Here is a 12,834-nt window from a genome sequence, read left to right as displayed (position 1 = left end):
TATGCTCCAGGTTTTCTAAGTGGTACCTTCCTACTCATGTCACAGTAACATGTATGTCCCATGCTGCTGTGGGAGTGAATAAACCGTCAGTCACGGCCAAATAACAGGTTGTGTGTAGAAAGAAATTAGCCAGTAGATGGATTGCAGTGCAGTTTGGCTGCTTTAATATGAAAAATGTCCACCATGGTGGACAATAAAGTATCATATCATATATCATATATCTCTGCTGTCCATGACGTTTCCTCACTGCCTACACCTTCTGAATTCACTGTGAATAGTTTACAAAACACATGCAGGGAACAGCGAGTGATGCACATTTGCATATCTGCGCTGTTAATCTAATAATGATGTATATCGCCAACGATGCCTTGGGTAAAGCATGTAGGTCGTAAACTGCAAAGATCTGAGAACCTGTAAATGCTATTATTTGTTGTATTATTCATTTGAATATTACTCAATATGTTCTTTTGGTGTATAATCTCGTAATACTTTCAATAAACAATTTGTTCTACATCCTATTCTTTGCTGCTGCAGTGACCCAATTTCTCCACAGGGATCATTAAACTTTCATCTAATCTAATTCACAGCAGAAGGAAAGTCCTTGATTGTAACTACTAGTTACTCATTGGAAACTTATTTTCAGCGAAGTAGATTTCTGCGGCTCTGTTGACTTTGAAAGTCAAAATATGAGTGCAAAGGTATGAGTAAGGTTTTCATCAACCATATGTTCTATGCATACTTTAGTAGCTACTCGTGCCTGCTTTTAGTGTCAGATGTTGATTGTGATTTATGGTATGTTCTTATGAAGTTGTTTTTGATCATGGCACTGACTACAGTTTGGGCAATTATGCGCCGGTTGGCTTGACATGTTTGCTCAGTCGGAGGTGTTTCTCGTCAGTAGATTAAGCGGGATGCATCTTGTCATGCTTGAAACTATACCTTGGAGACGGAAATGCAATTCTCTGACATAAAAACCGTGACAGCTGCCGCTTGTCAGAAATAATTACATTCCATGCACACAGAAAGACATGTGTATACAAATTTAATAAAATACACAACAAGTACAGTAGCCCACATTCACGTGTAAGCTCAGCTTATTCGCACATAAACTGCAGAGAAGACGACAATAAAATTACAAATTACATTCTTAAAAAACTGTTTTCAGGAACCTCAAATGGTTTTTATGAAAAGGGGCATTCCCTGTTGCACCACCATTAATAGTTCATAAGACACTTCACTTTTGTATTGGACGTCACTGATATGTATTTCAGTTGCCTGCGATATTCAAAGAGATGTTTTCATACACTAAGTGGAGACAAAAAGCATCACCGTACAAAAGCAGACAGGACTCAATAGCTTCACAGTAGCAATTCGTTCAACAGCCTCACAAAATCGGAGCTTGAAATGTTACAGACATCTAAATTGACAGGTACAGTACACACCATGAAAACACTTGGAGTCAGGTAAGCGGCGATTTTCTCCCCCATACCTTCACAGCCGTCAAGGACACATATTTCACCTTAACACAACAAGCCACAAACTCAAAGAACAGACAAAAGCCGATGGTTTTTGGTTATACAATGCACGTCTGGAACCTCTGTGGGTCAAAAATGAATCACCTCTTGGTCACATTTATCCCGTCATATCATCCTCACACCCCCTGGCAGGTGAGAGCAAAGCAAGGGACCACGTTGACCTGTCAGTTCCCAGAGTCCCGCGGGTCAAGTGTGCACTCGGAGCCCCCGCACTCCTGGCTGATGACAGAGCTGTGGATGAGGCTGCTGGAGAGGGACTTGGGCCTGAGCTCGTGGGCCAGGTACGGGGGATCCTCCAATTCCGTGTGCGGCGGTGAACACTGGCCGTCCGGAGGTCCATAGGCACTGCTGTCCGAGCCGCCCTCCCGCTCCTCTTTGGACTCCGGGTCGGGCGAGTCCAGCGGCGTACTCTTCTTGGTGGGACTGCTGGACACGGAAGGACTCTCCTGCAGCGGTGGGCTTAGCGCACGCTGGGATTTTAAGTAGGGTTTGACATTGGCCACTAGGATTGTACTGTCCCGCTGCTCCTTTCCAAATGTGCTGAGGGTTTTTCTGCTGCTGCAGCTGATGGCGCCATAAATCTCTGTCTCCACCATGGCCTCCATTCCCACAGGAATGAAAAGGTTGGTGCGATTATCGGCACTGTCTGCTTGGCTTCCTACCCGTAACTTTGGCATCCAGCATCTGTCAGAATGTCCCAGTGCACGGCATTCATCGGTGCAGTGGACTGATTTGTCTTGCGCTGCAAAAACCGTTAAGAGATTTGTTAGTCGACCGTCCAGGGTGAGGGAAACCAGCTTTAACACAAAACGAATAAGAGCAACAATGACACTAAAATCACTATTACTACTGAAATCCCAAAGTATTGTATCTATCTACATAAAACGCTGGTGATGCATAATCAATAACTGTTGCTATGTTGTCCTGATTTACTCAAATATAAGACGTTTCATCACACAAATTATTCACACCGTAAGCTTAAAGTAATAATTCACAACATTTTCATTTATAATACATGTCGATTTTGTTGTTATCTATTGTTGATTGATGAAAGCTTTATTTGCTGTTCTAAACACTCTGTAGGGTTTCCCCGGGAAAAAGACCCTGGCAGACAGCAAGCCAGGAGTTTTACATTCCTGGCAGCAGCAAGAGTGGTTTGTTTGTAATCTACAGGAGAAGAACAGGGTGGCTATCCTGAGCAGCGATAGCCACCATGGCCGAATAGACAAAGAAAAGAACGCCAAATACAGGAAGTCAAACATCAGAAAAACCAAACCGGTCAACTCGATATTTAAGCAAATCACTGTGCGTTTGTTAATTATAATGACAAGAATACATCTCAATCAGAAAAGCACGAGTTTTCCCATAATGTGCAATATCATCAAGTCATTATTTCAGTCATTTTCCACACGTACAAATTAATTTGCAATTTATTGGTCAAAGTAGGAGGGAGGTAAATGCCAAGTGTCTCATGCTCCCTAACCAACCAAGGAGCTTGGCAAGCATAATTAAATGTCTGTCCTTTAAATTATTGATTGGCTACTAATGTTGTACTGACTTAGTAATACCCTTTTAGCAACTCCCGATTTACACAATCAAAATAACCAGTAACTACAAGCTTCTACTGAGGATTTTACATGCAAACATGACCACAAACAGAATAGCTAGTGTAAACCCACTCCAGCAGTAAAACAGCTCACAATCTGGTTTGATACACGATAAAAATACACATCCCTAATTAATTAATTAGTTAATGTCATGATTATTATATATTTTTTTAAATAAAATAATTCAAAAATAACGTTTAGGCTACATTACTAGCCTAAATGAGGAATTCAAAGCATAAGGAAACAAACGTCTCCCTAGTTACTGCTTTATCATAGTTATACTGTTCTTCTTAGATTATAGAAATAAATCATAAACCATAGCACTTTTCTTTTATATCAACACTGCATACTGCATTTTCTGTATCAAATGGCATATTATGTGACACTACATTGTTACATGCTTAGCACAAACCCCCTCCAATTATATCTCTGCTGGGACTAAGATCAAGAGAGAGAATGTGCATTTGAGTTCAAAATGCATTTGACATCAAAAGACAGAATAAACAATGACTTTGATTCGGCAAAACTGCAACACAGATCCCTCATATTCCAAGTGGTGTGCTTTGAAGCATCTCCACCACAGATTAGAGATCTGTGCCCTGTGCATTGCATGCGTTTGCCTGCCTTTCTCCAAAGTGTCACAGAGAAATGTATATTTTTTTCACATGAGGCCAGAACAGTCAGCACAAGCAGGAAAGAAGGAAGTGTTGAATTCATTTCCCTGGTAGCCATCACCACGGCAGAGGAGCTAGCAGATGACGCTGATGCAAAGAGATGTACAGTATGTGCTTCGAAGGTTGAGCTTGTATTTTGTGTCATTGTGCTATTCTGTCTGGCTATACAACCACAAATCACAGAAAGAATATGTCTGTATGCCTACTGTGAAAAGCATACAATTGTATTCGAAAAAAAAAGACAAAATGTATATTTTTCCCCCTTTTCAATTGAATACCTTCGAATAGACTTTAGTCTAAGGGTAGAATATCCACAGTCCAGACACAGAGGCTGAAAACATCACTTATGGTGACACTAGGGATGAAACCATAACCGGTTTTTAATGATAACCGCGATCAAATTCCTTTACGATAACCGTACGCTTTGAAAAACATGGTAGATGTCCGTCATCAACCAAAGTTGGCAACCGTCTCCCAGATGCAGATGCCTTGGAGAAATGATTTCAGTGAGTGTAATCAATCCTTTTTGGGTCTGAGTTTTCAATATAAAACTTGTTGAAATGATTTCTGTGAGTGTATTATTAGTACTTTTTGAACATTTCAGCACATTTGAACAATACCGTGATAATACTGAAAACCGCGATAATTCTCGTCACTATAAACGTGATATGACATTTTCATATGGTTTCATCTCTAGGTGACACACTTCATCTTTTTCTGTAACGCAGTGTCTAAAGAGGCAGTTGAAGATGACAGTTGAAGATGACATGTGCCATTATGAAAAAAGGAGAGAAAAAGAAAAAGGAATCAGTTAGTGGATTCAGTGGATTCAGACACTCCTAGTCTCGCCGTTACTAGGTACAGTATATGATTTATATTGTTGAAAGATGCAGAATAGCCCACTTCACTTCACCTCGTATATTAGCAAGAGGAAGTGGGGGTGCTTTCATCTATTCCGCTTGCCGCTGGATTTCCACTTATTCTGAGTTTCAAAACGAATCATTTGTAATAGGTCTAAAGTGACAGGCTAATGCCATGGCTTCATATAGCTTACCGGACGCACATGGCCACAGAATGGCGCCGTAGCCATGATTGAGCGATAAAATAGCTGTGATCTCACGGGGAACTTTGACTGGAGCAATGACTGACATGCTCTCAGAAAAGAACCAATCTGCCGGGGCGGCCATTATAAATAGAATCAGAGAACGCCTAGCAACATATCCAACTGTGCATCTGGTGTCTCTGAGAGTGAATAAATATTCAGAGAGGATGATAGTGAGCGCTGCAGGTGCATATATTACCTGTATCAAAACAGCCAGGGGACAGGGGGGGGGGGGTGGAGGTTGGTAAAGGTAAAGACATAAAAAGTAATACTTAACCCACAAGCTTTTGTGGTGGTGGATCTGTGACTATGATTCGGTGGCGACTCCATTTTGGATAATGGCGCTCTCTTGTCAAAAACTGCTAAATAGCGCCTTTATTGTTTAATAAGTGTACCTGTGTGTGTGTGTGTCTGAGAGAGAGAGAGAGAGAGAGAGAGAGAGAGAGAGAGAGAGAGAGAGAGAGAGAGAGAGAGAGAGAGAGAGAAAGAGCGGGGGCTAGAGAGAGAGAGCACAAGAGGGAGTGAGAAAGAGGGAGAGAGAGAGAGAGAGAGAGAGAGAGGGAAAATGTAAGAGTGTGTGGGTTGGAGGCGGTGTTTTTGTGTGATCAAGTCCACAGCATAATGCATAATGCAGATCTTCCATCTTGTAGTCAGCAGTCAGTGATACCATTTAATGTTCAGCTGACCAGCCCCACGAGAAGAGCGTTTAATCTAACCATTAGTTTGTCTTTTTAACAACATTTCTCTCACATGCACACAGGGAACATCGGCGAAGGCATTAGCACAATCTATTAATATTAAATGCGATGGCCCAGTTCTTTGCATATCTCTTATCTTACAAATGCAGGCCGATAAATTAACTGACGTTCCTGTCAAGCGAGCGTCAGTGCCGTGTGTACATTCTGCCTCACGCGGCCGAAACATCTCTTTCAATATCTCCCCATTTGATTGGCCTTTGAACTTGGGCTGAATCACAGTCGTGCTACGAAAAATATTGAGATTGCATTTACATCTCCCGCGGAGCAAGTTTGGTCGGCCTTGATTCCCTGGTAACAGACACACACACACACACGTACACGCACGCGCACGCACGCACGCGCACACACACACACACACACACACACACACACACACACACACACACACACACACACACACACACACACACACACACACACACACACACAGGCACACACATGCACGCACACACACACATACAGTACACACACATAGATGGAGAGTCAGAGATTCACTCTTCCCTCTGGTAACCACAAGAGTTCATAGCAATGTAAATGGGGTGGAAATACTGCATAGGGACCTGCATGGCCAGAGCTGATGACCAGAACTATCCTATTCCAAGACGTTTCTCCATAGATATTATATTACTATAGATGAGTCACCGCAGGCTCCGCCAATTCTAACAAATGGTAGCAGCAAGTCTCCTAAATGGGCATGGTCAACCATTGACTCAGACCTGCCGAAAGTCTCCTAAGTGGGCGTGTCCGTGGAAACCATGGGCAAAACCCAGGTGACAAAATGACAGGAAGTGAGTTGAAGTTGGGCCCATCGTCTTTGGTTTCTCTCACACAGGGAAATGAGACGGCGCCAATTCACTCAAGTCCCTCCTATCTTTTACCTTGCCTATGAGATGTTATTTATTTATTTAATATTATTTTTGTCATATTTTCAGCGTTATACCACAAAATAGCCTATACCTGTATTGCAATCAATCCCTACCGGGTCAGCTTTGAAGGGATTGCGACTGGTGTCGTGAACGGATTCACAATAATCTCTGATTACACCACTGGCAACGTCGTGGATCATTTAAGATTTTCTCAAATAGGATTCAACATTTCTATTTTTGCTTTCCCTGGTAAAGCCAAATCCATTTCAAAATGTTCTAACGGCAGCCGAGCCACTATTGACTGAGAGAATCTTTCCAGGGAAAACTCTGAAACACTCTGTCATGTTTCCCCCCAGAACCTGTCGTTTTGCACTGAGAGTGTCTGTCATACTTCCCTGTCTCTGCCGTGTTATTCCAGACATGGATGCGGTGAGTTCATGTTCAAATAATGACATGATCAAAAGAGGCAGAGACGGGGGTCTACTTTACCATGCATATATGAGCTTGTTTGATGGCTCAAGCAGGCGGAGGATGTTTGAACGCCCTCCCTTCAGCCAATGGACTCTTTTATCCTCTTAAACTATCATCTGCTTTCCACTCTGGCGCCTTCATGTTGTCTTTGCAACACAGCTCAGGCTTTCTGCAACAGCGCAAAGCAATAGCAAGTTACAATGCCTGCTGCTGCAGCTACCGCAGAGAGCGCAGATTTGATTACTGTGGCCCGCTTTGTGCCACCTAAATCTCGTTTGAGCACGATGGCGTGGATCACCTCTCATACAGATGATTACTGTGGCCCGCTTTGTGCCACCTAAATCTCGTTTGAGCACGATGGCGTGGATCACCTCTTCTACAGATGCAGCAGTCTTTAATTGGCGTCTGGGCCATTCGGCTGCCAGCCGGCTGCCAGCCAAGATCCTTGGCAGATTAAACAAAGATAAAGCAGAAACCTAACCTAATATACGTAAACTTAACTTAACATAACATAACTTAAACCAATTCAATACCTCTTAATAAACAGTATAGATGATATATGTTTCTCTAAAGCAGTGATACTCAACCCGAGGCTCGAGAGCCACATGCGGCTCCTTTATGGGTAGTTGTGGCTCTTTTTTAGTACTACTTAAAATAAATAAATACATAAAAATCGTACAAAAATAAAAGGAGGAAAGGGACTTTTTGGGGGATTGTGCAGACAATCTTTTGTCAATGTGGCTCCTGAGTAGGACAAGATTGCGTACCACTGCTCTCAAGTAATGTCCCTTATGGTGTAACAAAGTTCAGTTCTTTGGTATGCCGGCTGGCAACTGAAAGGCCTTTGGCTGGAGTACTAACTGAAGATGGCTGCCACTGTATGTAGAATAGCTGTCTGCTTTGGCGTTACGCAGAGCGCGCTGGACCTCCACTTAGACATAGAGACACTGTGGAGCGAGTCATCATTCAGAAACCACGCCCAAAACGGGAGGAAACAAAAACTCTGCCCCCAATCCTGGCGTTCTCATATGTCACACGTTGCACACAAAGATCATATATATACGGAAGATGAACACTCCAACTTACTGCCTTGACAGCTAGATCCACATTTTTCTTCTCGCCAATTCTCAATGGCTTCCTTGTTTTGCTCGGGAGTACAAAAAAACTTTAATTGGCGATTCTTTTTTACATTTGTTGTCTGCGCAGCCCACCACACAACAGCTTCTAGCTATGTTTAATTCAAGGGAAATGGCGCTGCTGTATGGAAGTGAATGGAGAACTTTCCCCCGTGATGGGCGTGGCCTATTTCATGCAGTGCCTCTATAGCCGTAGGCTGCCCTTTCTCAGTGCATTGTCGTTTAACGGGGTTCAGTACAATCATGGTCTGATGCAAGAGTCAGTTAGGGCATCTTCAAGATGTCAGGCAGCGAGAGCGTCCACTCACCTTGGTCGAGAGGCTGGCCATTATCTGCTGCTGCTTTCATCTTGAGGGCCTCCCTGGCAGACGCGTCGCAGTGTGAGCCTTTATTAGTATCCTGGTCACTATCAGCCTGGTCACTATCACCATGGCCACTGTCTCGGAGACTCGCTCGTTCTGCATCCTTAAATGTTGAGCTGCAGCGGAAAGGAAGGAGGGGGGGGGGGGTTTATAACTCACCATTGCCTCTGTGTGAGTGCCTCTGTTTGACAGACAGTCAGTCAGCTTGCTTGATACAGAGATGAATGTAAATGCAGCGGTCAGGAAGCTTTCAGTCCTTCAGACCTTACCTTTGAACAAATGGCTGCCTGCTGCCAACATAATTGGGCTCTGAGGGAAAATTATCCGTCTGAAAAGGAAAGGAGAAAATTATTGTGTCTTGGCCCTCTCAAAATGTTCTTGCGGTTCTTTTCTGCAAAAAGTCTGTGTGATGAGACTCTGACAGGAAAATAAATGTTCCCGGGTGCTCTTCAGATTTCCGCATTTATAACGCACGAAACATTTTAATAAAAAAATCTATTTCATTTATAACACGTGAAACATGTTAATAAAAATCTATTCCCGTCAGAGAGCACCTGCCAACAGTGGCAGGCAGCATGATAAGAGCAAATCTCCATTATGGCCATATGTGCTTCCTTGGCAAGGCAAAGCAGTAATGCATTAGCCACTGACACAGTGACACTGTCATCAACATCCTTTTCCCCCATCTTGAGAATAATGTGTTTGTGTTGATCACACACCCACATGCCCTAGCGACTGCTGACAGAGCCAGGCCTCTGTGTTACCATCTCCAAATGAGACTGTCTCCAAGACTGCCCTAGATATTTACACTGTTGACCACAGAGCATTCCATTGTGCTAAATACCACTACATGCCCTCGCTGTCAATTTAGTACGCTACCTGGCTTGTATAAATAACCATGCCATCTCTACCACCAAGGCCTGGACCCTATTAATGGTCTAATCTTGCCAACGTTGGGTCTGGATGGGCGGATCTGGCCCATATTTGCGGAGGGCGAGAGATGCGATTGTAAGGTTATGCTGCGTGCGACTCGTCTAGCTGTCTGGCACACATTGGTTCGGTAATGTGATCGGACAAGCTGCTCAAACACCTGTCCAATCCCACGTTTCAGACGGGGTTTTGTTCTCACTCTAGAGCAGTGGATCTGGCAGGGGCACCTTAGCCTTACTCAAGACTCACACTGCTTGCATGCCTAACTGAGAAGACTTCTCATTATGCAGACCACCTGTACCGTTTTGCGGGAGGAGACTCACAATGGACCAATTTCAAAGACGGTTTGAGTCTGCAAATGTAGATATTAATAACAATAATTAAAAAAGAAATCCTGATTGAAAATGTCACAATATTTTCGCCACACTTAGCTTCCATATTGTGCTACATCTGCTAAGTGAATTTTATAGTGCCATAAGAGAGAAAGCATAAGTGATAATGAGGATGTCCGATTGTTGTGACAGATTTGTGTTTGTTACACTGCTGTTGTTTGTCTGATTTATATAGCAAAGCAGACGGTAAGAGATAAGAGAGAATAAAGAGCAGATAAAGGAAACAGTGCCAGCGCGCTCCGTACCTGTATCACTGACATCCTGTTGGCTGGAGTGTCTGTGCTCAGCCCGGCGAAGCTGGAGTGGCACGCTGCCCTGGGGACGGTCAGGCTGTTGGGGGTGGTTTTCAGGTACATGACCTCCGACCTGGGCAGGGTGAGGGGCAGGGGGCTCTGGTAGTCGAAGCAGATGGGCGAGGTGATGAGAGAGGGGCTGCTCACCACGTTCATCCGACTCGCCGAATCTCTCTCCTCCATCTCGCTCTGCACCAGCATGATGTCACTCTTGTTGATCCGCTTCTTCTTGCCCTTGCCCACCGGAGGATTGGAGTACTCGGCCACGCGGCAGTTATAATTCCCAGGCTTCTTATCGTGATGCTTGGACTTGACAGCAATGGCCGTCATGACTGCTAAGAGCATGACAGAGATAATGCAGAGAGTAACTATGAGGGGCAGGGACACGTCCCAGGGCTGCTGTTCCCCGCTCGCGCCCGAACCTCCCCCTGCCGTGGCCTCCGTGTTGGCCTTAATGATCAGCTTAGCCACGGCGGACAAGGGGGGCTTGCCGTGATCGGTCACTTTCACCACCAGCTCCACTACCGAGGCCACTTCCTCCCACAGAGCGTGGGCCGTTCTGACCTCTCCCGCCACCGGGTCCATCTCGAACAGGTGATCGTCGTTCCCCTCTGAAATCTCGTAGGTCAGATGGCCACTTTCGCCGTGGTCGTGGTCCACTGCTTTCACCGTGGCCACAATGTATCCTATGCCTACATTCCTTGGCACTGGGATTTCAGCAGTGTCATTCTGTAGAAGGGGCAATATAATAACTGGAAAATTGTCGTTGACATCGAGGACGCTGACCCTGACTGTAGTGGTGCTCTCCATGTGAGGAGATCCCGCGTCTCTAGCTTGAACTCTGAACTCAAAGAATTTAGTTTGCTCGTAATTAAAAGACCGTGAGGCGTATATGGCTCCATTGGTGGGATTAACAGACACGTAGGTGTACACCGAAACATCTCCGATATGCGATGGCAGAATGGAGTAGGACACTGTACCATTTCGACCTATATCTGGATCGTGGGCCAGGACAGAGCCTAAATACTCCCCTGGGATGTTGTTCTCAGGCACCTGAAGCACATACACTGCCTTTGTGAAGCGTGGCGCGTTGTCATTTTCATCCAGGATCTTCACAGTGAACGACTTGGTGTAGTTCAAGGAAGGAATGCCATTGTCTCTGGCCACAATCGTCACGTTGTATTCATCTTTCAGTTCTCTGTCCAACGGTCTGTCTGTAAGCAGTGTGTAGAAATTATCATTGTTTTCCTGCAGTCTGAATGGTACATTTCCCAGCACTCTGCACTGAAGCTGACCGTTTCGACCAGAATCTTTATCTGTTACTCTGACCAGAGCAATGACAGATTCCGGAGGCGCTGCCTCACTGATGGCTCCCTGCCGGACCGACACAAAACTGATTATTGGCCAGTTGTCGTTTTTGTCCAGCACTTTGACAGTGATTTTACAATGGCCCGGTATGGGGTTCTGCCCAAGGTCCTTAGCCTGCACATCAAACTCTATGATTGGGTTCTCTTCATAGTCAATTTCTCCCTGAATCCTGATGACACCAGTGTTGGGGTCAATGGAGAACAAATCTTGCATTCTTTCTGATGCATATCCAGTAAAGGAGTAGACTACCTGCCCATTGATGCCTTCATCTTGGTCTGTGGCATTCAAATCGATGACCACTTTCCCGGATGGTGAATTTTCCGGAATCTCTATAACATAAGAGGATTTTTCAAAAACCGGGCTGTTGTCATTGGAATCAGTCACTCTCACATTGATTTGCATAGAGCCTGATCTTGGATATTCCCCGCCGTCAATTGCTGTTAAGAGAAGGGTGTGATGACTCTGATCCTCCCTATCCAGAGGTCTCTGGACGACCAGCTCTGGATAGATAGTCCCATCGCCCCTCACTTTTAAATCCAAAGAGAATGTATTGTAATCATCTCTTGTGACTTGGTAGGTCTTAATCCCGTTTTCCCCAGAATCTGAGTCGTGTGCAATTGTGAGCGGGAAGCGTGTCCCAGCAGCTGCATTTTCAGAAATATCAATATTAACGTGATCAGAAGGAAAACTAGGCGAGTTGTCATTTATGTCCTGTATGTCAATCTTGATCATGCATATTTCCTTATCGTTGGCAAACACCTCCATAGAGAGCTGGCACTTTGGGTTGCGTCTGCATAACGTTTCTCTGTCAAGCCTTTGTTTGGTGAATATTAATCCACTCTCTGGGTCAACATCCACCAGATGTGGTGCAGAATTCTCCAATACTCTGAAGTTGGATTTTTTCCCTCTCTCCATGGTCCCATAACCGGCATCTTTTGCGATATTTCCGATGACAGTGCCAGGTCCTTGCTCCTCAGGGACAGAATAATTGAGGTTTTTCAATGTCAGGGCTTTAACCCACAAGAGAAAGAAAATTGGTACAGAGAGACGCATCCCTTCAACTGGATATGCGGTAGTGGCAGCAAGAAAAAAAAATCCTCTTTGACTTTCAACCTGTTGATTACGGGCAAACCTATAGTCTAAACCCAACCCAGGCGTGTGATTTGACGCCGATCTCAGACGAATTGGCCGTTAAATTGATTCCTCTCCTTTGAATCGGTATTTAACCTCTTTCACATGCCGTTCAGCTATGATGAACTATTCTGTAAACAAAGATGACCGCTCGACGACACCTAACGCATGAATGAAAGGCAAAATTCAACATGGTTTGTGCCGTGCCA

The 12,834-nt window shown here is 44.5% G+C and overlaps 1 protein-coding gene across 1 annotated transcript; it reads right to left on the bottom strand.

The window, feature by feature from the left end:
* Positions 1-1,699: 1,699 nt before the first annotated feature.
* On the bottom strand, positions 1,700-12,547 carry LOC310779011 (protocadherin-17-like; the record flags this gene model as incomplete). The annotated part of the gene is made up of 4 exons (XM_083639500.1): positions 1,700-2,277; positions 8,458-8,627; positions 8,781-8,839; positions 10,079-12,547. 4 exons carry the CDS (start codon positions 12,545-12,547, stop codon positions 1,700-1,702), a joined length of 3,276 nt encoding a protein of 1,091 aa, XP_083495626.1.
* Positions 12,548-12,834: the final 287 nt, after the last annotated feature.

This window comes from Poromitra crassiceps, assembly GCF_964638095.1.
Source record: "Poromitra crassiceps genome assembly, chromosome: 6".
NCBI classification, from domain to species: Eukaryota; Metazoa; Chordata; class Actinopteri; order Beryciformes; family Melamphaidae; genus Poromitra; species Poromitra crassiceps.
This window is presented reverse-complemented; position numbering and strand designations above follow the sequence as displayed.